The following is a 22786-nucleotide window of genomic DNA, read 5'->3' as shown; positions in this document are numbered from 1 at the left end:
CCACTTCGTTAATTCTCTTTTAATGAAAAATTCTAAACATAAACTCTATACCTTGCACATCTATTAAAAAATATGTGATTTTATTTTTTTATCTTCATATCCTCATATCTTATAAGATATGGATGTGCAGGGTGTGAGGCTTCTATGTAGCACAACTTTTTTTAATTATCACTCTTTATTTTCTTACTTGAAATTTATTGGAGGTGTGCTTGAAATGTTCATACATGGATTGTTTAATAATGAATGACTATAAATATAAGTATTTACGTAATTCGATACCGAAATTTATGCCCATTGGTCTTAGATGTAAAATCTATTATAAGCATGGTCGAAGAAGACAAACTATCAATTCTCACTAAGCAGAATACAATCACCCCATACAGGGCCGGCTCAATAGTTTATAGGGTTTAAGCCTAAAATTTTGATTGAGGGTTTTTTTTTTTTTATATATATATATAAAATTTTAAAAGTAAATTTAAATAAATTTATTTTTATTTTTATTTTTATTTTTACATTACATTTTTATTTAAAAATAATTATTATTAATTAAAATTTTATACTACATTTTTAACTAATGACTGATTTAATTCTTATTTAGAAAATTTCGATTTAGAGAGAATTTTATTAAATCTAATTTTACAAGACGTGCTCTAGTCTTATGGATCATTTGAGAACACAATTATTTTTAAATATTGTCAGATATAAATTTATAGGAAAAATGATGTATATTGGATCAAATATTGTCATTATTAAACTCTTTCTTTCTTTCATTTTTCCTTCCATTCAAATATAACGAATTTTATTTAGTAGGCTTACCATTTGCACTGAGTTTAACCCGAACAGGTAAAAGTCTCAATAAACACTTTAAAATGTCAGATATAAATATAAAAAAAGGAAATATAGTATTAAAATTATATTGGTCAGGACTTGTAGTCAGAATTTAACACGTAGTTGTTGAATAACATTGAGATCCAATAGGAAGCATGCGGGTGACAAGAGGTAGGTTGTGTGGCCGGTAGGTGTAGTGATTTTGGAAGAGGAGTTAAAATTAAAAGAGAATAAATTATAGTTGTAATCGAGTGTATAAATATAATATAATTATTTTATAAAAAATAAATAAATATATAATTTATATAAAATAATAATAAATGTTATTATTTTTTAAAATAATTATATAATATTTACGTATTTTATAATTATATATAACGTTACTATTACATAAAAGGGGCACGGAAGATCAGAGAGAAAGGCCCACCCTTCTCTTTTGAGATCTCTGGCTTTAAAAATTGCAACTCCATGGCGCCACTTCCTCCACTTTGACCACTTCGTTGGCATTCCTCCTGGCCATTGAAAGGGATCCCTCCCTGCCTCTGCGCTCTGCCTATGCCTTGTTCCGACTGCGGGTGAGATGTTGATGGAGGGGTTGTCTCTACTTCTAATCTTAATCTTTATTTTATTTCAATATCACTTGTTGATACGCCACATTTTGAAAAAGTTTTTTTTTTTTTTTGGGTTATATGTACATATGTAATACATATATGTATATATTATGAATAGTACTATATACCACACTTGATCTTATTTTCTTTTTATTATATAAAATATGAAACTTGTAATAATAAAAAATTCTAAATGATATATTCTAATCATACTTTCATCTTATTATTACAAGATGATATCGTTCATTAATATTTTATTTATTTTTAAATAAAAGATAATTTAGGGTGATAAAATTGTCATGTTTTCAATAGTATGATGAAAATGGAAAGATAATATAGTACGTAGCATTATTATTTTTTATAACCATTAAAATCATCATTTGTTCTTTTAAATAAAGATTTAAGAGATGATGTAAATGACATTTCATTATAATAAGATAAAAATAGAATGAGATTGTCGTAAATCATATAATATATAATATTAATAGTTGAGAAATGCTATTCATCATCTCTACGTCATATATTAATATGTAATTTGTCATTTTTATCATTATATTTAAATATATATTAATATGTGTATATTTAAATAAAAAGATAAAAATAATAAATTATATATTAATATGTCGTATAAAGATGATAAATATAATTTTTCTTAATAAGTATAATATAATAGAATAATGTTAGAGATAAGTCAATATAGAAGTGCACATTTTGTACTCACTGTATGACTGCTTCTAGTTAATTATTTTTAACACTCACTTGAGAAGATGTGTGGTCTACATAATGCCACATCATGTATATAAAATTGATATACCTAATAATGACTTATATATATATTTATTTAATATAATAAGCATATATTTAATGGAATGTAAGACATTTCTCACTTATCTATTTAATTCAACGATTTGGTTTGGGAGTTGGCACCCACAAAATAGCCGATGTCAATCCAAATCTACCATGGCCAAGCAAACACAGATACCATTCTCCCATCAAATTCATATCTTATTGACCATTCAGTTTCATAAAACGAGTTTCTGCTTTTTGTCAGTTTTGTGTATGTTCCTTCCATAGATTTGATTTCCCTCCTCACAAAACCTGCACGCACCCTGATTGTATGTAACAGTAATACCGCTGTCTTCTCCCTCTCTCAGAGTCTCAATCTGCTCTGCAGTGCACTCTTCTCCACCCGCATCCCGCAACCACTACCAAAGCTCTCTGCTTTTTGGGTAAACAAATGGAGAGCTTTGCACTGCATTCTATCTCCACCTCCTTCTCTCTCCCCTCCCGCACTTCCTTCCTCCTCCACCGCTCCCGCCCCATCTCCAAATCCCCACCTTTTCTTCCAACCCTCCGATATTCCTCCTCCTCCTTCTCCACCTTCTCATCCTCTTCCTTTCCCACTGTCCCAAAGCCTTCCCTCCTTAAATCGCGTCTCTCACCAATTCACGCCTCCTCTTCCTCCAAAACCACAAACCCATCTCCGCCTCCTCCTCCTCCTCAAGGTGCCAAACCCATCCCATTCATAATCTCAATCTCCATCGGCCTCATTGTCCGCTTCCTCGTCCCCAAACCACCACAAGTCACTCCCCAGGCCTGGCAATTACTCTCTATCTTCCTCTCCACCGTCGCCGGCCTCGTCTTGAGCCCATTACCCGTCGGCGCTTGGGCTTTCCTCGGCCTCACCTCCTCCATCGTCACCAAAACGCTGACCTTCTCCGGCGCCTTCGCCGCGTTCACCAACGAGGTCATCTGGCTGATTGTCATCTCCTTCTTCTTCGCCCGCGGTTTCGTGAAGACCGGGTTGGGGGATAGGATCGCCACCTATTTCGTCAAGTGGTTGGGGAAAAGTACCTTGGGGTTGTCGTACGGCTTGACGATTAGCGAGGTGCTTATCGCGCCGGCAATGCCGAGCACCACCGCGAGGGCTGGTGGCGTGTTCTTGCCAATAATCAAGTCCCTGTCGTTTTCAGCAGGGAGCAAACCGGGGGATCCCTCGGCTAGAAAGCTCGGGTCTTATCTCATTCAGTCCCAATTTCAGGTTGAACGGATATTGTTACTGTATAGATAATGATCACAAGAAATGTAGTACGTTTTTTTTACTTGCTTTTTAATCGATACCGATATTGGAAGATAGAAAACACAACTTCCCGCATTTGTTGGCATTATTAAGAGATATCATGTATTCATCAGATGGCGTTCATTCAAATTGATATTATTTATTTTGTATTGCCTAAAAAAAATGATGATTTTAGTGCTACCATAGATAATATTTATTTATTTTCATATTTGAAAACGCTTTTTAGATAATAGATCACTTGCAGAATAAAGGAACATTTAGGCATGTTCATATTTATATATTTCATCATAGAGGGTTGATTATGAGATTTCCTCTTTACCGGATACCTCTATTTTTTAATTACTCTCTCTTCCTGGGACAGATGGAGGTGCATTGGAGGATTTCTGCATTTGTTTTTTTTCAGCATTTAGACATATTACACTCTGTTCCGTTATGATTTATGAATGTGTATCGTTCCATCTTCCTGGTAGTTTTGTTATCATGTGACAACTCGGTGACTAATTGCATTACTCACGTGTGTGTGACAGTCTGCTTGTAACTCTAGTGCTCTTTTCCTAACTGCTGCAGCTCAAAACCTGCTCTGCCTCAAATTAGCCGAGGAGCTAGGGGTGGTCATTAAAAGCCCCTGGATTTCTTGGTTGAAGGCTGCTAGTTTGCCAGCACTTGTCTGTCTCCTAGCTACTCCATTAATCTTATACAAGCTATATCCTCCTGAAGCCAAAGATACACCAGATGCCCCTGCCATGGCTGCAAAGAAACTGGAGCACATGGGCCCTGTCACCAGAAATGAGTGGGCGATGGTTGGTACAATGCTTCTTGCAGTCTCTTTGTGGGTCTTTGGGTATGTAGCAGGCCTTTGTGCTGTTTAATGCAAGTTATCATCTAATAAGTAGTATATATCAATTAACCAATGACAGGGAGAGTTGAAGTCTCCATTTATTTTTATAGCCCTTGACCTTGTTCCACTTCATTTGAAAATGAAATATTGTGATGAGCGTGTGAAACCATTCACTATGCTTGATACCTTTCAGAAAGTTCCACGTGATAGTAGTAAAAAAATATGCTACGATTCTGCACATTTTTGTTTAACGAGTTGGGGAGTCCCATGGTTTGATTTCAGAATACCAGAAGTGAAAGGTTGAAATGTGGGTTGTCTTAAATCAACATGACAGTGCCCTCTGATCACATGAGTAATAATCTCTAGTATATTTTGGAATGTGTCGATCAATTTCCCTAATGCTGCATGGAAATATGTTCTATATTTGATCCATTTTTGGAGCTTTTGTTTGAATGTGATCGTATTACCAATAATCATTATATTTCTTAGTATATATATAGAATGTGCTATATATAATATTTTTTTTAGATCACAGTTCGCAACTCATTATGTTTGCAAGTTGTGGTTTCTATTCAAATCTGTTTTGTCCTGTTAGGCTTCTGAATAACCACTATTTTATTGGTCTGTAGAGACGCTCTTGGAATAGCAAGTGTTGTAGGTGCAATGATAGGCTTATCAATACTCCTTTTGCTGGGAGTCCTGAATTGGGAGGATTGCTTAAGTGAAAAATCAGCATGGGATACCTTGGCTTGGTTTGCGGTTCTAGTGGGTATGGCTGGACAATTGACAAACCTTGGTATCGTCGCCTGGATGTCTGATAGTGTGGCCAAGTCCCTCCAGTCTCTGTCTCTAAGTTGGTCAGCGGCATTTGGTGTTCTTCAGGCATCTTACTTCTTGATCCACTATCTCTTTGCAAGTCAAACAGGTCATGTTGGAGCTTTATACTCTGCATTCCTTGCAATGCACTTGGCAGCGGGGGTTCCTGGCATGTTGGCAGCTCTGGCTCTGGCTTACAACACTAATCTTTTCGGTGCTATAACACATTATAGCAGCGGTCAGGCTGCTGTTTACTATGGAGGTGTGACTCTTTTATACAGTCATGCATAAATTATTCATTTACCCTTGCTTTTAGTAGAGGGAAAAAGTAGAGGGTTCGTCTGCTTTCATTTCAGTTATCCTTCTGATCTATAGTTTCCGTTTCTCATTTCTACCATTTCTTTTGGAGGGTTTTACTTTCTGCCAATCGGTTTGTTAGTGATGGAAAATAGAAGGTTTTATTTGTTCTGATTATTGCTATGATTGATGATCATAAATTATTTGAAGATGTCAATATTCTTTCATTCTTCTTTATTTGAATATTATTATGTCTCTTGTCCTTTTAAAATCTATTGCAGTGTGATGTCTAATTAGATTTTTATTGTTCTTCAACAGCTGGTTACGTTGACCTTCCCGACGTATTCAAAATGGGCTTCATAATGGCTCTTACGAATGCCACCATCTGGGGAGTAGTTGGAGGATTTTGGTGGAAGTTTTTGGGCCTCTATTGATTTTCAGTTACTACGTAAGTAAATGGTCTTTCCCTGGTGTACGTTGTCCTGTTGAGGACATTGTTAAGCTCGCAATTTTTATCTCGAAGAAACTTTTTCATTTTTAGTAGTTATTTTTATGAGCTTGAGCTCTGTTTTACGATTGAATTAGTATAATAGCACTAATTAAGCATGCATGATTAAGTGCTTCGGTGAATGAATGTACTTGAGAAACCTTGGAATATATCCTCTCTCATTCTGCAGCATTTTCACTGAATGCCATTTGGTGGCTTGAATGTTTCATTGTTAAATGATATTTTTGATATTCAAGCCTTTTGAACTAGTTATGGGAACCCAAGCAATATTCTTGCGGCTGGATATCCTGGTAGTGAGAATACCTCGGAATAACTTATTAATATTCATTATTTTATTATTACTTTTCATCTACTTTTTACTATTATTTAATATTCTATCATTACTTTTCATTACTATTCACAGAATACTTAAGAATACTTCACTACCCAAAGATGAAGGTTTGGTGCATAATGCATACAAATAGGCTGTCAAATTATTGATGCTATTTTCAGAAATCCAAGAAGCTTTTGAATAGCACTAGACAATTCATGAAAGTTTTTGGCTGCAGAAAATATTGGAAAGTCGAATTATATATATACGTGGAGGCTAGCTAGATCAATACGTACTGACCTTTCCAAGAAATTGAGTGGCAGGGAAATTTGTAAAATCGGCTAAGCATGTCAAGCATCATCCTTACTTTATTGGCATAGAAAAATATGCAGAGTAGGTAAAAGCATGTGTGCCCCCCTTGACTCCCCCTTCCTTGCCGGTTGTTGGGTCGTCGGGGGACCGGGGATAAGAGAAAAAGTGAGCAAAGTGGTTGATTCGAGGAGGATATTTTTAGTACTGCAGTATATCATATTGTTAACAGGAATCCTTGAACGATAATTGTTACATTTAACAAACTCCTTTTTTTATTCTGAACATATTTAACAAACCCCTTTGAAAATATGATTAGCAGTGTTCAAGTCTGAGCATGGCCCGTTCCTGACTTCCGAGACAACGCTAATCTACAAAAATGGGAGTGAAATGGAATTCTATTCTCAAGGGATCAGTTTGTGTAGACTTGGTCCTCAAGATATTGATTCAATTCAAGTGACCGCCGTTGATGTTGAAAGAAGAACACAAAAACAGTGACTACGTTTTGCCCAGCTTTCATCTGTCTTCACGCCTGCTTCCTCGCACTACTACATTCGTATATATCGGGCAGGATCGTTGTCAAGCGTTACCACCTGGTTGGCTCCACAAAAGCTTCAAGCGAGACTTCGTAAAAAAGATTGCAACCGTTGAAAAATGAGTGGCATTAAAGGGTAAAATAATTGAAAATGGAGACTTCGTCAAAAAGATTACAGTCTGTCATGTCCTTTTCAAATGGTTACCGCTCTACTACTGCAGTTCTTTGCGTCTTTAATGACATGAAAGTCTTTTTTTTCTTCAATCCCAGTGGAAGAAGCAGGTGTAATGGGATTGAAGAAAAATAAGAGATGAACAGGAAAGAAAAAACGGAGAAAAGAAAAATCGGCTTTCAAACCCTCTTGTAGAAACTTCCCTCCCCCTCTCTCTCTCTCTCTCTCCAAATATCACTTTTGTACTCGGCGACTCGCCTACAATGGGCTTCCGAGGTTTCTTTCTGTCCTTCCTTTTATTGGCCTTCCGTTTCGAGGTTTCGATCTCAAGCTCCAGTAGCCTGGCATGCAATTCAAATGACCTTAAAGCATTGACGGGTTTCTCCAATTGCTTAGGATCAGTGATTGCTGGGTGGAACAGCGTGGCCTCACCTGATTGCTGTAATTGGACTGGTGTCACTTGTGATAGTTCCACTGTTTCTGGCAGAAGGATAGTTGGCTTGGAACTTAGTAGCAGAAAACTCACGGGGAAGATCTGTGAATCCTTGGCAGACCTTGATCAGTTGAGATTCCTAAACCTCTCTCATAATTTTCTAAGCGGTTCACTTCCTGATGATTTGTTTAGACTGCAAAACTTAGAGATCATAGACATAAGCTTTAATGATTTTGTTGGTCCTATCAACGGAGGCATGTGTGCATTATCTTCTTCAATTCGAGTGCTTAACTTCTCTTACAACTATTTTGCTGGGGAACTTCCAAAAGATTTGGCAAATTGTACCTCTCTTCATCATATCTCCTTTCATAGGAATTCTTTATCAGGAAGCTTGCCTCTTCATCATATCTCCTTTCATAGGAATTCTTTATCAGGAAGCTTGCCTGATAGTGTCTTCCAGCTGCAAAATCTTCGTGAACTGCTTATTCAGGATAATAGGTTCTCCGGGCCGCTGAAGAATGGAATTGCCAACCTTTCCAACCTTGAGAAGCTGGATATTTCCTCTAATTTGTTTTCTGGAATTCTTCCGGATGCTTTTGGGAGCCTTACAAGACTTGAGCAGTTCTCAGCCTCCTCAAATCAATTCATCGGTCGTTTGCCTATTTCGGTTGTGAACTCGCCATCACTTCAAATGCTCATCTTGAACAAAAACTCTCTGAGTGGTCCAATCAATCTCAATTGTTCTGCAATGAAAAACCTCGTCTCCCTAGATCTTGGTTCAAATCTGTTCCACGGTCCAATTCCTGATGGTCTATCCTTCTGCCGTAGATTGACTGTGCTTAATCTTGCCCGCAACAATATAAAAGGTGAACTTCCCAACAATTTTAAGAATCTCGACGCCCTTGCAGTTCTCTTACTCTCAAACAATAGTCTTGAAAATATATCATCAGCTCTTGAGATTCTGCAACACTGCAAGAACCTAAGTATGTTGTTCCTTACGAAGAACTTTTATGATGAAGAAATGCCTAACGGTGGTAATCTGCAATTCCAGAACCTCAGGGGTCTAGTTCTTGCCAACTGTAGACTCAGAGGTTCGATCCCACAATGGTTGAGGAGTTGCACCAAGTTACAGCTTTTGGATTTAGCGTGGAATAATTTGGGTGGAAGAATTCCGTCCTGGTTTGGAAAGTTTGAATCTCTGTTTTACTTGGATTTGTCAAATAATTCTTTCAATGGCGAGATACCAAAGAGCTTGACAGAAATACAGCGCCTCAAAAGCGGGGATATCTCATTAGAAGAGCCTTACACAAGTTTTCAGATTTCCTTCAATACTCGTGCAGCAAGTGGGCAAATTTTTAGCTATAAGCAGATTTCAGGCCTTCGACCAACTTTAGACCTAAGCAAAAACATGCTCGAGGGACCAATCTGCCCATGTTTTGGAGATCTGCAGAAGCTGCATGTTTTGAAGCTGAAAGAGAATAATCTATCAGGAAGTATTCCAGGAAGTTTATCAACAATGACAAACTTGGAGATTTTGGATTTGTCTCATAATAAACTGTCAGGAGAAATACCTTATTCTCTATTAAAACTTAGCTTTCTGTCGGCTTTTGACGTATCATATAATCAGCTGTACGGGGAAGTCCCAAAAGGAGGTCAGTTCGATACTTTCCCAGATAGAAGCTTTGACGGAAACAACGGCCTATGTCGTGGGGGCTGTACTCATGAATCTGAAAAAACTCCAACTCATTCTTCGAGAGAGAAAAAAATGAAAATCTTTGGCTGGCAGTTTGGAGTCGGAGCTGCAAGTGGTTTTGTTCTTACTGTCAGCTGTTGCTTCATGTCCGGATGGGTTCTTCCGAAGCCGCGAAAAAGAAAGAAGGCAGCAACTAGAATTGGAAGGATATGAGGCGTGTTCCAGTTAGGAAATATGTCAGAGTTTTCTTCGATGGTTTGACAGGATTGCCTTTGTTTCACTTCATGCGAATATCAAATTGTGCAGAAAGAAGGCAAGTATGACAAATCATCGACTTTCAAGATTGTAGTAGAAAACCAATAAAGCGAGTTAGTTATTTAAAAGACCTGGAGGAAAAGGAAAGGAACAGGCTTTATTATGTTCTTACTTATTATTATTACAATAAATCTTCACAACTGAACAATATTTTAACTATAAAATATTTTTATTTTAACTATAAAAAAATTATATAAAAATAATTTTACAGAGTGACATGATTTGATATCAGATATGAACTATATAGTTAGTCAAACTATAAAATTACCGTGTCGTACTTTTTTTTTTATTAACTTGAGCTCTGTTTTACCTCTGCATAATGGATCAATATGATCAAGTGCTTCGGTATAAATCAAAACTGAACAAATTCTCTTTTTTCAAAAAGTTGCAGGAAAGAGTAGGCCAGGCCAGTGTTTTTGGCTTTTTCCTGATATCTTTTTGTATTCTACTAGGAAGCGAACAATTGTTGGAATCTTTTATGCTTGAGGGCATAAAGTGATAAAACAACAAGTGGTGTGGTGTCTGGCCACAAAGAGACATCAACCATCAAAAGATAACTCGAAATGTCTTGAGAATGTTGAAGATCACAAGTCATGCAACTACTTTTTTCTTAATTTCGTGCTGGAGTGGATTTTAGAAAGAGAAACTCTCAATTCTCTCAAGAAAATTCAAATATCTTCGAGTGTTTTTGCCGGAAGCTCCCTCCTCTTCGTTTCCTTTCTGATACCGCTTTGTGTATATGCTTTGGCTTTCATGTTAGTGTTTTTATTCTCTCCCCTCCACTGATTCGGTTTTGGTCATATCTACCATATTCTGTCGACCAACAGTCGACACGTGCCCCACCATGCAACCCTACAGCCGTAAATCTACTAGGACAACGCGGAAAAGCCACAAAAATTCCTGTGAGTGACCCTCAAGCACGACTTGCTTTTGCTCGTGGCCTTCATGCACCACCGAGTCCCAACGAGCTTGTCGGCTACACGTGCCGCACCAACAAATCCCCCACCTCAAGATCTTTCAGATTTGCCCACCTCACCTCCCAACCATAGATGCGCAAGAAGATAGATGCTCTACCGCAAATCAGTTCATCCGATTCTGTATTTTCTACTATGTTATTGCTTTCCCTAACTGATGATCTTGAAAAATGAAATACGGAATTTTTCAAAAAATATCTCAAGACAACAAACTGCAGTGCACACACAGCTTCCATCGCTTTCAACGGTGGTTCCACAGTTCCCATAACTATGCGAACTGTTAAAAACTGTCTTTAAAGACAGTGCCTTCTTTGTAGGGCATGAGTGAAGGCCAAGAAATTAGTCCCAAGACCTTTTTTTTCTTTTCCCTCCACATTTGCACTGTGGTTATTACACCGAAGCGTTTGTTGGGGAACCCCACCCCCTCCACATGTATTATCTTTCTCTTATCTAAATAAAAACTTGCTTGCTTAGGAAAAAAAAAATACTTATTTTTCTTACAACCACTGCTTTTCTAGTTGTTGGAGCTTTAGGCGGATTATGATTTATAGCAAACAACGGACCACCCAAGTTTCGTGGAGTTTCTTGTGTAAGTAATAATAATAAGATTGAGTTTGGTTTATATTCAGTTTTGTTATAAGAGGAAATCATTTATATAAAAGTACACATCTAGAGTAGTGATTTCTTTGTTGGATTAGGAAATTTAATTCAAACTCAAAGGCCACTTCATCTCATCCCACGTCGTTTCACTAGAAATGGATATTATCTATCGATAGATATGAATCATATGATTAGCTTTATTAGCTCCTCCCCTTCATCTCATCTATACCCTCCTCAAAAGCATTCATCATTCTTTTGCACCAATCAAAAGTAAGGATTAAGGCCTCGTTTAGTTATACACGTGAGGTGAGACGAGATGAAAATTAAATAAAATATTATTAAATAATTTACCCAAAAACATAAAGCATGAAGACTGGATTTTCTTTTCTGGGTGTCAAAGACCACAATAGAATAAAACATATCTGGACTACAAGCAATATTCAAAACAACACGAGAGAGAGAGAGAGAGAGCTACTCCAAAATATCCATTGCCATCACAAGAAACCCATACAATCCGAGCATTAAGAAAATCTCAATCACATAATCTTATCGAACAGAATGCAACCCTAATTTATGTATCTTTCCACAGAACCACCTAGAGAATGTTGTCTGTCAGTCTCAACGTCCCATTGTGTACAAACCATCGCAAAGAAAATTATGTCAAATCACAACTCTAATGCACCACACACAAGATGTCCGGCAAGTCTTTATATCAGATCAGCAACATTCATTGGCATTTCATCGATTTGAGTACTGTAATACTGCTCTATGTCTCTTAGAATTTTAATATCATCGCTTTTGACAAAGTTTATTGCAACACCCTGCAACCATAAAAAAGCCAATTCAATGACAATGACAATTTCACGATTCCTAGCTGACTCTAGCTGACAGACAATACCATAAAAGGGAGGGAAATAGAGAAAGATGATGAATAAGAATGACACAAATGGAAACAAACAAGACGAATATGAAATGATTAAAAATACTTGCACAGTTTTTTTTTTATCGGTAGCAAAAATACTTCACAGTTGAAAATATTGCTTCAGTAATGCTATAAATATATATATATATATATATATAATCAACTTCTCAAACAAAGGCCATGCAACAGCATCAATATATAAGCTTATCCACAACACAACAATAATAATAGTACCTTTCTTCCAAAACGACCAGAACGACCAATGCGATGAATGTATAGCTCACGATTGTTTGGAAGGTCATAATTGATCACCAAGGAAACCTGACAGGAGAAAAATGAAGAGAGCATGAACAGAAAAGCATAATCACCACAATTCATTCTGAAAAATAAAACTAACGTATACCATAGCTATGGAAGCTCAAATGCCCAAGGCCATGTGACCATCAGAGATGAAACAGACAACTTAATGAGTAAAAAACCTACAAAGAATCATGATCTCTTGTCTACAGAGGACAAAATGCATACTATACAATTTATAAACTTCTTGGAAAATTATTTCCCAAAACCCTATATATTTATTTTCTGTTCAAGTGCATGCACATATAAATACACAACAATAGAAACAAGTTTGGCACCACAAGCATATGGCAAGTTAAGCGTATGGCAAGTTTTGATCCCAAGTACCCAAAGAAATCCCAAACATCTATTTTTTTTTTTATATACTTATAAAAAAAAAAAAAGTCAAACATCTATTTTAGATATCGCAAACATTTATGTACTCCCGATATCAGGAATCACCAGCCATTCAAATATAAATCGGTAAATGTCTCCAACAAATTAGCATGGTCTACTTGGGCAGCATGTACTCATTTCCACCTCTCCAGATATAAATTGATTGCTGATGTTTTTCAAAGTAGCAACTTAAAATCTACTCTTTACCACCACCACCCCCGCACCCAAAACCAAAAAGTAAGAGCTTGTTGCAGAATATCAAAAATCATGTGATCAAAGATTAAAATAAAAAAGCTGGACATCTTGCCTGTTGAACATCAAGCCCCCGAGCCCAAACATCTGTCGTTATTAAGACACGGGTTTGACCAGCCCGAAATTCTGCCATAATCGCATCTCTTTCCTTTTGAGGCATGTCTCCATGCATTGATGAAACAGTGAAGTTATTGCTACGCATCTTTTCAGTTAGCCAATCCACCTGTTCCAAGAGTGTACAAGTATTTTAATAGATTCATTGACCAGTACATAAGAGCCATGAAGCAACAATGAAAACAGGAGCAGCAAATGGAAAGACATCTAATTACCCACAAATGCACTTTACTTGCTGAGCAAGAAGGGAAAAGAGGGATTATAAAATTCAAAGAGAATCTCAAAATGGCCCAAGCAAGAGACAAGACAAGTTTTTTACAATGGGATTTGGGGCAATTATTCTCATATATCAGAACAACTATTTACACAATGGTCCAGAATCAGATATGTGCCAGGTATTGTTTGTTGTAGCCGTTTGGACTTGTATAAAGCCATCCTTATGCGAACAAGGATAAGGCCAAGAATATCACCGAGTAAACTGAAAACCTAACAGGACTGGGTCTTCAGAGCATTAGATTTTTTTTTTTTTTTATATTCTTAAAACTTGGAAGGACACCACTCTTACAACTTGAATCCATAAATTCATGAATAATACTATTACCTTTCGCTTAGTGTTGCAGAATATAACAGCTTGGGTGATTGTAAGAGTGTCATAAAGATCACAGAGAGTATCAAACTTCCACTCTTCCCTTTCAACTGCAACGAAAAATTGTTTGATGCCCTGTAATCATAGAAAGGACAGAGAAGGAAAACTTTTATCAAACTCCAGATTTGTACAGGCAAGAAGAACTTGTATGAAATTCTAGATCCGCAATCAAAACCAGCTAATATTACGTACTTCCAGAGTCAATTCATCACGTTTCACAAGTATGCGAATAGGATCTGTCATAAACTTGTTTGTCATCTCCAAAATTTCATGAGGAAGGGTAGCAGAAATCAAGACAACCTACAATAACAGCATACAAATTTCAGTACCAAAGATGACAGTGTCTTGAGAACCTTGCAAGATACTACTTATAACAGGAAGCAATGTACAATTACTTTTATCTCTAACTGTGTAATATTACAAAGATTTACAGCCATGTGAATGTTGGAAAAGAACACTATCAATGCAGTGCTTGCAGATCCTTGAAAATATTTGGCATCATGAATCACCTCAAAATCAGGTAGACAAGTCGAAATTCCAATAATTAAGGAAACAAATTTCAGTAGTCCCTCATCTACTAGTTCATACTGCAATAACTCTACAAATAAGCAAGTCGAAGGAGCAAAAGAAAATCTAAAAGATGCTTCACATTTTGAAGTGGTGAAGTTTCCCAGCCACATAATTGAGCATAATATTCTTCTTTTATTTTTCTAAGTTGATACAGTATGTACTAGCTCTACTCATTTTCTTAAGTCTTATTTTTTTTACAGGTAAAAGAATATGAAGCCGGAAATTTTTCTGAAGTCTTATTAACTCGTGGACTTTTTTCTTTTTTTTTTTGTTGTAGGTAAACTCATGGACATTTCTTAAGTACCAGATTGCTTGATTTCTATAGTTGTAGCCCATAGGTCTAAGTTTCATTAGGATTACTCACTCATTGAATCGCTGTTGAGTCTTTTTATGTAGTTGGACTAAGTTTCAACCCTAATTCAGTAGTCAGAGTGTCCAACCCAGGTGCAATTGCTAGGAAACCTATACCTACCTGTGATTACCAAGGCTACACTTCCTTCTTTTGCTTCTTTTTCAAATTTGGAAGTAGACAAAATATGCACTCTGCAGCAAAACCAGACCTGGAACTTTGATTTTAACCCATAAATCCTTAAATTCCTACCAAAAGTCCTATTATATAACACCATATCGAGTGCTACCTGTTTTTCACATCAAACCACTACTAACATATCCTCAGAATCTAAGGTCCATCACCACAGATGGTGCTGGAGAATTATTTCCCAAACCAACTATTTTTTCCCTTCTTTTTTCCCAGCATTAAACCCTACATCCACTTTTATTCCTGCTATTACTAAATGTACAATTAGAAGACGTTGCAGAATGCAATCCATATATATGTGTATATGTATATATATTGATGTGCAGCAAGAAATCCATATATTAACAATTGGTCCATACAGATCATAAATTGTGCATTGTATATAAGAAAACACTTAATTAAATTGAAAAATTTGTAAATTTTTGTTAACCCCTTTTTGGGAGGTGGAGAGAGAGAGAGAGAGAGAACCTGAAGCTCTGGTGGTAGATATCTATACAGATCATAAATCTGATCCTTGAACCCTCTGCTTAACATCTCATCAGATTCATCCTGTTGGAGCATCAAACAAATCAAAATCTAATCCCCACCAAGCTCCTACACACAGAACATTAAAAAACAAATCATCTGTATAATATTGATGCTGCGGGGACAAGTTGGGAACTCACAAGAACTAATAATTTGATATTTCTAGTTCGCAGTGTTCTCCTCTTAATCATGTCACAGACTCTGCCTGGAGTTCCAGATACCACATGAACTCCATGTTCTAGCTTTCTGATATCTTCACCCACACTCTTGCCTCCAATGCATGCATGTGCTTGAATGTTTATGAAATTACCGATTGCCAATATAACCTTCTCTGTCTGAGCAGCCAATTCCCTTGTTGGTGACAAGATCAAGGCCTGGACCCTGTTTAATAATTTTTTTAAAGCACCAATACCGTCATTTTTTTTATAGATATATACCGTCATTTTTTTATAAGTAAAGAAAGTGATAAAGCATCAATACCATCATAAAGCAGCCTCAATATAAAATGAAACAAAAGGCAACATATCATCCGCTCTTGGAGATGCTTATAGAAATGAACAATATTTTTTTTCTGATAAGTAAAAGAAAAGAACAATCGTAACACCATGAAATAATAACTGTATCTAGTGAAGTCTCATGTCCTCATCAGGAGTAAACAAACCAACTACATCATCTCAAAGTGACCCAAGACATTCTCTGAAAAGGTTGGTTTTTTACCTCATACTTCTCCCACTAGGATTCTAGAATAATCTGAGCACTGCTGCATGAGGGTTCTCAGTGGGGATCCGCAATAAGGAAATTTTTTTATCTCACACCTATTATTTGCAGATGGCATGTTCATTTTTTCGTGGTGAATTCTCTAGGTACACCAAATATGAGGTGGGAGGTGGAACAAAGATGAAGTTTTCGCATAATCTATGGTGTGGCAAGCAACCTTATAAAAGGACCTTCCCAGACCTATTCAACAATGATAGGAATAAGGATGCATCAGTGGTAGACAACTTATAGTCCTCAAATGGTCTTCTTAATGGGTAGCAGTGTTTTCCAAGGGGTAAAAGATTGGGAGATAAAATCCCTTCTTCTATTCTTGACTCTATGCTCTCTTAAGAATTAGAGAGGATGGGGAAAACGAGATGCTTTGGAGCCTATCAAAGAGAGAGGAGTTAGAATTCAAGTCCTTTTATAATATGCATTAGACCCCCAAGACAATATCAACTTCATTTCGAATATCTTTCATTGGAGTTAGCAGAAGAGCATCACAAGTGCCTTAATGGGTTCTCTCTCTCTCTCTCTCTCTCTCTCACACACACACACACACACACAAGTAACCTTAATGGGTTCTCTAGAAAGACTTAGATAGCATGTTTAATTAACCTTACTAATAAATATGTCTACAACCAAAAATTTCATCTCTTTAGAAAGTGTTTGCTCCTTTCTAACAATTTACAGCTGAGATATACAGTGGCAAAATTTAAAAGTGATCTAACAGAACATGAGCACATAATGCACAATAATTTATCTTTACCTAAAATTTTACACCTAAATAATTACCCTTTCAAAACTCAATCCCTAAAACATAAGCCACACCCATAACTTCCCAATTCCCATTTTAGGCTTTCTAGAAGTAGATATTTTTCCTACATTATCTTTTGTAAAGTCGGCAACACAAAGAAGGCTTAACCAAAACGATTTACCCTTTATTTCGTCCTATTAAATTTTTCCTAAATTTTCACACCTTGAAAGTAAGGGTTTCACAGCTCTACTACTACTAGCACATACTTTTATTCTCCAGAACAACCCCTACAGCTTAATTAAGGCACGTAAGACGATTTAATTCCGGGAACGAAAAACCCCCCAAAATAGTTTCCAAGGAACAAAATCGCCCTAAAATAAAATTTGACATACACCTAAGCCCTATAACGAGAAACATGTCTATATACATATATTAAAACAAAAAAGCACATAGGATGAATTCCAGGATTTCTAAGAAGATTAGGGATTTGAAGGGACGCACTCTCTGGTGGTAGTTTCAACCTTCTGACAAACGGCTAGGGCGATCATGGAGGTCTTGCCCGTACCGGACTGGGCCTGGGCGATGACGTCTCGACCGATGAGTATGGGCACCACAGCCCGCTGCTGGATGGCCGAGGGCTTCTCGAAGCCGTAATTGTAGATGCCGCGGAGCAGGTCGTCCTTGATGCCCATCTGATCGAAGCTTGTGACCACCTGCACCTCCCGCGACGTCTCGAACTCAAGCAGATCCTCTGGCGCGGTCACGCGACGCGCGTTTGGTCGGACAATACTGGCGCCGCCGACGTCGGTCATGGCTCTAGCTTATTCTTTTGGTTCTCGGAGAGGAAGCGAAACGAGGACAATAACGAGCGCTGGATGAGACTCGATAAAGGGTCGAGTCGTTTTGACCCCTATGCATGAAACCATGCGCTTTCTAATTTACCAATATTATTTTTAATAACAAAGATCAATGTTTTTTCTTTTAGAATTTAACAAAGATCAATGTTAATGGCTGGACCGCTTACGTCCAGTTTGTTTTCTTAATTTTTCTTAATTCATTTTATTTTATTTTATCTAATTATTATATTTTTTTAAAATTTTCATATAAATAAATAAATAATTCAATTTTTTTCAATATCAAAATAAAAATAATATTAAAAAAATATATTCTAATAATATTTAATTCAATTTTTAACTTTAATTTCAACTCATCTTATTTTTAACTTTAATTTTTAACTTTAGGCGGTTCCCTAAAAAAGATAGCGAAAAAGATTATTCCTAAAGTCGAGACTAAGAGGAATGTATAAACCAATGCTTCCATAGATTCGATTGTGGTTTACAATTATAGCTTCCATACCTGTTTATTTTGGATCGTCTCCCGGATAACTAAAAAGAAAGAATCAAAGGAAAGTCAGCAATTCAAATCAAGATTTATCCGGTACCCTATTTATGTTAAACTATGTTAAATCACAAAAAGAAAGATAAAAAGTAAGAAATCAATCTTATATCAGACTACTTGTCTTCTTGTAGTCGGATCCCCAAGTTTTTGGAATGCTCCAAATTCTACTTGAGCATCCAAATCTGGGTCAATACCAGCAAAAACATCTCTGAACAAGGTTCTAGCATCATGCCAAATATGTCCGAAGAAAAAGAGTAGAGCAAACGAAGTATGTCCAAAAGTAAACCAACCCCTTGGACTAGTACGAAAAACACCATCGGATTTCAAAGTAGCACGATCTAATTCAAAAATTTCTCCCAATTGAGCACGTCTAGCATATTTTTTCATAGTAGCAGGATCACTATAACTGACTCCATTCAGTTCGCCGCCATAGAACTCCACAGTTACACCTACTTGTTCAACACTATACTTCGATTCTGCCCTTCTAAAAGGAACATCTGTTCTAACAATTCCGTCTCCATCTACCAAAACAACCGGAAATGTTTCAAAAAAAGTAGGCATACGACGTACAAAAAGTTCATGACCTTCTTTATCTCTAAAGATAGGGTGCCCTAACCACCCAACAGCTATTCCATCCCTGTTGTCCATTGAGCCCGCTCTAAATAATCCCCCTTTTGCCGGATTATTGCCGATGTAATCATGAAAAGCTAATTTTTCAGGAATTTTAGACCAAGCTTCTGATAAACTTTGATTTTCGGCTAGCCCAGCGCCAACTCTTCGATATATTTCTTCTTGGAAGTATCCCTGATCCCATTGATAACGAGTGGGACCAAATAATTCAATCGGGGTAGTTGCTGAACCATACCACATAGTTCCAGCAACAACAAAAGCGGCAAAAAAAACAGCAGTGATACTACTGGAGAGGACGGTTTCAATATTTCCCATACATAATCCTTTGTATAGACGCTGGGGCGGACGGACACTAAGATGGAATAGACCTGCTAATATGCCCAATGTACCTGCTGAAATAAGATGTGACATATTTATCATCATTGAATGAATGTGCCACATCTTATATAGTAGGATGAGAGTGAGATAATAATTTAGTGTATAGATTTTTTCCTTTGACTAAAGCCTTTTTTTTTTTTTTTTTAGAAAACCAACAGATCGGATGTGGTGGGATTAGCCCATGTACTCCCTCCAATGATATATAGACATGTTATCATATAAGAGACCTTAGTTGAAGCCGAGAAGAACCTGATTAGGCCCTTGATTTCAAATGTGACTCTCTCTTCAACTTCCTATGGCTACGTTTGAAATACGGAAGCAGTTGTACTTATTTGAATTGAGTTCAAACTTAAGCCTAGTCTAATATTTAAACGCACAACTCTTAAATCACTAAAAATCACTTAACTCAATATCTCTTTACACTTGCAACCCACAAACATTTTCAACTCAATACCTCTTTACACTTGCGACCTACAAACTTTTTTAACTCAAGATCTTTTTACACATCGAGACCCACAACCTTTTTTAACTTCTCATAAATACATCTAAACTCATCTTAAGTAGGTCTCACAAAACTCACTTCACCATCTCAACTCATTACTATTCATAAAGAACTCAACTCAGCTCAGCTCAGCTCAGCTCAGCTCAGCTCAACATCCAAACGTAACCTTAAGTTCTGTCTTTCCTCCTTCTAGTCTCTCCCATTTTGATTTTTTTCTGGGATAAATTATACGTTAAAGTCTTACATTATATATCTCTAATTAATCGATATTTATTTCTCTTCCTCTCGTTGTCCATCTTTAATTCTCACAAAACTACCATCTTTGGCATATTTCGCAATCAGATAATGCTAAATATAGTATTAGAGTGTGCAAGTCACGTATACTCTCTTTAAAAAAGAGTAAGATCTACTATTTAAAAAATAATTTTTTCATATAGATCTTAGATTTATTTATTTTTCTCAAAAAAATATGTGCAAGAATTGCACATCATAAAGTACTGCAAATATGATTTCTCTTTTCAACGTCTATCAAGTCCAACTTACAAGAGCCACATGTAGATTACCATGTGCAATGCAATGACTTGACCCACCCACTCGCCAACCTAAATTTGGGGTTTGAATCCTCCTATCAAGCAAAGTTGTCACAAAGAGACAGTTGGTATAGTAGTTATTTTCGACATATTTTGTGCTCCTGCTCACACAGACTTGCAACCAAATAAATGAGAGGGATTAAAGGGAATAGAAAGGCCTCTCATGTCTAAGTCAGATGCGTTGTTCAATCTTTTCAGTAGAAGACAGAGGTGATGTTCACGTACTTGATGAGTAGACGTCCATGGATATATATAGAGAGTGAAGAAGGACCTCCTTTTAACCTGGCAACAACCTGATCTTTTGTTTGAAATCAAGTCCGGGCATCTCTGTTTGAATTCTTCTCATTATCCTGATCTTATCTTATCCTAGTGAGATTGTTGGAATGCCTTGGAGCACTAGCATTGGACTCATCAATGTCTATAATTTGATGAATTTCACTCAAAAAGCTCGGCATTGGATTCACCTTTTCATTAAATCTCAAGCTTTTAACTACAGTGTACTCTCCTTTATCTTCAAATTTAGTGAATTACTGTTTAACATCTATCCGATTTTTTTATTCAGAAAAAATTATTTCACACGCAAAACCGTTCTCTCTTCCCTCTCTATCCTGCTCTCTCCTTCGTCCCTGAAATCCCCAATCCCTCTTCTTTCTTTCTCTCTTCTCCTTTCCCTTTCTTTCTTCCCGAATCTGGCAAACCCTACCCTTCCCTCTCTTCTCTTCCTTCTTCCTCTACCCCGGAATCCCGAAATCCTCAATCCATTTTCAATCTCTCCCTTTCTTTCTTCCTCTCCTCTCCCTTTTTTTTTGTCCCGTACTTTTTGTTTGTTCTCTGAAGATGAATCTCTGTTTCCATTAACGCTCTATAATCACCGTCAAAGTTCTCTATATTGGGTTCTGACTTTTCGTCTTGGACTATGTTGATCCGGCATTACAGCATGAAAAGTGTGATTTTTCTTCATTCTTTTAATGCTTTTTTTTATTTTTATTTTTTAAAGTTGGATCTTTGTATAATTACGATTTCTTCAATTCGTAAGATAATTGATTGTCATGAAATTTGCCGCATGACCAATACCAAAAATCCCCTGTTTATGATATTGGTCTGACATTTCGTATTGTGTTTGGCTTGAGGAGAAGGGGTCGTCCAAGAGCGGAAGCGGGACGGTAATTGCTGTTAAAAAACTGAACTCTGAGAGCTTACAAGGATTTCAAGAGTGGCAGGTAATTCTACTTTAAACGCTTTTTTACCTTTTTCTAAGCTAGCAATTATACTAAACTTGAAAGAGAAGAATGTAGTCTGAAAAATTAATGCGTTTAGGAAAATAAGACTATGCTCTCGTTTTGGCATGTGTTTACTATAGAACACAAACTGACTTCGACTGCTGAAGTTAAATATCACAGCTACTCCCACTTTGAAAAAAAAAGAAAAAGGTAATTGAAAATACAAACCATATTCAATTGTGGTTATATAAGTTCTTACCCATTGCTTATCATCTTTCTTGTATAATATCATTGGCTAGTTTTGTAAATAATTGTAAAGAAAAAAGGAAGATACTGTAATGAATCATGAACCTTGTAAATCATAGTAAGTCGTGATTGAGTTTACTTTGGTTGAAACTTGAAATGCTGCGTCTTCCTCTTTGCTACTCTGCCTGAGTTTGTGGTTTAAATTGATAATACATTTGGTGCCTAGCGGCCATAACTAGTTTAAAGTTAAGTTGATGTTTTAAATGACAGCGCAACTCTCACTCTCTCTCTCAAACACATGCATTTTTTGAGTTTGATTAGATGCTGTACTAAATGTTCAACAAACCATTTTATGTCTGCTCATCTCCGTGCTAATTTGTTGGTGCAGGCAGAAGTGAATTTCTTAGGAAGGCTTTCCCATCCTAACCTTGTTAAGTTGTTGGGATACTGTTGGGAGGATCAAGAGCTACTCCTGATTTATGAATTCATGCAAAAAGGCAGCCTAGAAAACCATCTTTTTGGAAGTAAGAGCTTAAAATAGGATCAAATTCTATTATCACTGTCCATATGAGCAAGCAATGTGCTCTTCATGAGTGTGATTTTTCATATAATAGAATTTGAGTAGTGCTTGGGTATGTTAGCAGAGTCATTACTAATGTTCTTGTAGTTGGGGAAGTAATGGTTGTCAATT

At 36.7% G+C, this 22786-nt stretch overlaps 4 protein-coding genes across 4 annotated transcripts; 2 read left to right on the top strand and 2 right to left on the bottom strand.

Moving 5' to 3' along the window:
- The first annotated feature begins 2369 nt into the window (after nucleotides 1–2369).
- On the top strand, nucleotides 2370–6127 carry LOC108995746 (dicarboxylate transporter 2.1, chloroplastic-like). Its single transcript, XM_018971369.2, has 4 exons — nucleotides 2370–3480; nucleotides 4047–4360; nucleotides 4987–5435; nucleotides 5789–6127. The coding sequence occupies exons 1-4, from the start codon at nucleotides 2677–2679 to the stop codon at nucleotides 5902–5904; spliced, it is 1683 nt and encodes a 560-aa protein (XP_018826914.2). The 5' UTR covers nucleotides 2370–2676; the 3' UTR covers nucleotides 5905–6127.
- An 814-nt stretch (nucleotides 6128–6941) lies between these two features.
- On the top strand, nucleotides 6942–9948 carry LOC108995679 (phytosulfokine receptor 1-like). Its single transcript, XM_035686469.1, has one exon. It carries the CDS (start codon nucleotides 7568–7570, stop codon nucleotides 9641–9643), a length of 2076 nt encoding a protein of 691 aa, XP_035542362.1. The 5' UTR covers nucleotides 6942–7567; the 3' UTR covers nucleotides 9644–9948.
- A 1827-nt stretch (nucleotides 9949–11775) lies between these two features.
- On the bottom strand, nucleotides 11776–18134 carry LOC108995711 (eukaryotic initiation factor 4A-3-like). Its single transcript, XM_018971321.2, has 8 exons — nucleotides 17633–18134; nucleotides 15759–15999; nucleotides 15562–15642; nucleotides 14178–14285; nucleotides 13941–14060; nucleotides 13281–13448; nucleotides 12476–12562; nucleotides 11776–12140 (listed from the first exon to the last, which is right to left on the bottom strand). The coding sequence occupies exons 1-8, from the start codon at nucleotides 17941–17943 to the stop codon at nucleotides 12027–12029; spliced, it is 1230 nt and encodes a 409-aa protein (XP_018826866.1). The 5' UTR covers nucleotides 17944–18134; the 3' UTR covers nucleotides 11776–12026.
- Nucleotides 18135–18360: 226 nt separating this feature from the next.
- LOC118344886 (photosystem II CP47 reaction center protein) lies at nucleotides 18361–19570 on the bottom strand. The gene has a single exon (XM_035686769.1). It carries the CDS (start codon nucleotides 19568–19570, stop codon nucleotides 18638–18640), a length of 933 nt encoding a protein of 310 aa, XP_035542662.1. The 3' UTR covers nucleotides 18361–18637.
- Between the last annotated feature and the right edge of the window lie 3216 nt (nucleotides 19571–22786).

The sequence above is a fragment of the Juglans regia genome, chromosome 16 (assembly GCF_001411555.2).
Source record: "Juglans regia cultivar Chandler chromosome 16, Walnut 2.0, whole genome shotgun sequence".
Taxonomy (NCBI): Eukaryota; Viridiplantae; Streptophyta; class Magnoliopsida; order Fagales; family Juglandaceae; genus Juglans; species Juglans regia.
This window is presented reverse-complemented; position numbering and strand designations above follow the sequence as displayed.

What these genes read in the sequence shown, in the direction of transcription:
- LOC108995746 (XM_018971369.2), top strand. Translation starts at nt 2,677, where the DNA reads ATGGAGAGCTTTGCACTGCATTCTATCTCCACCTCCTTCTCTCTCCCC. An exon ending in TCATTCAGTCCCAATTTCAG is followed by an intron (nt 3,481 to 4,046) that starts GTTGAACGGATA and finishes TGTGTGTGACAG; the next exon opens with TCTGCTTGTAACTCTAGTGC. An exon ending in GGCTGCTGTTTACTATGGAG is followed by an intron (nt 5,436 to 5,788) that starts GTGTGACTCTTT and finishes GTTCTTCAACAG; the next exon opens with CTGGTTACGTTGACCTTCCC.
- LOC108995679 (XM_035686469.1), top strand. Translation starts at nt 7,568, where the DNA reads ATGGGCTTCCGAGGTTTCTTTCTGTCCTTCCTTTTATTGGCCTTCCGT.
- LOC108995711 (XM_018971321.2), bottom strand. Translation starts at nt 17,943, where the DNA reads ATGACCGACGTCGGCGGCGCCAGTATTGTCCGACCAAACGCGCGTCGC. An exon ending in GTGATGAATTGACTCTGGAA is followed by an intron (nt 14,061 to 14,177) that starts GTACGTAATATT and finishes CTATGATTACAG; the next exon opens with GGCATCAAACAATTTTTCGT. An exon ending in GGGGGCTTGATGTTCAACAG is followed by an intron (nt 12,563 to 13,280) that starts GCAAGATGTCCA and finishes TTCTCCTGTCAG; the next exon opens with GTTTCCTTGGTGATCAATTA.
- LOC118344886 (XM_035686769.1), bottom strand. Translation starts at nt 19,570, where the DNA reads ATGTCACATCTTATTTCAGCAGGTACATTGGGCATATTAGCAGGTCTA.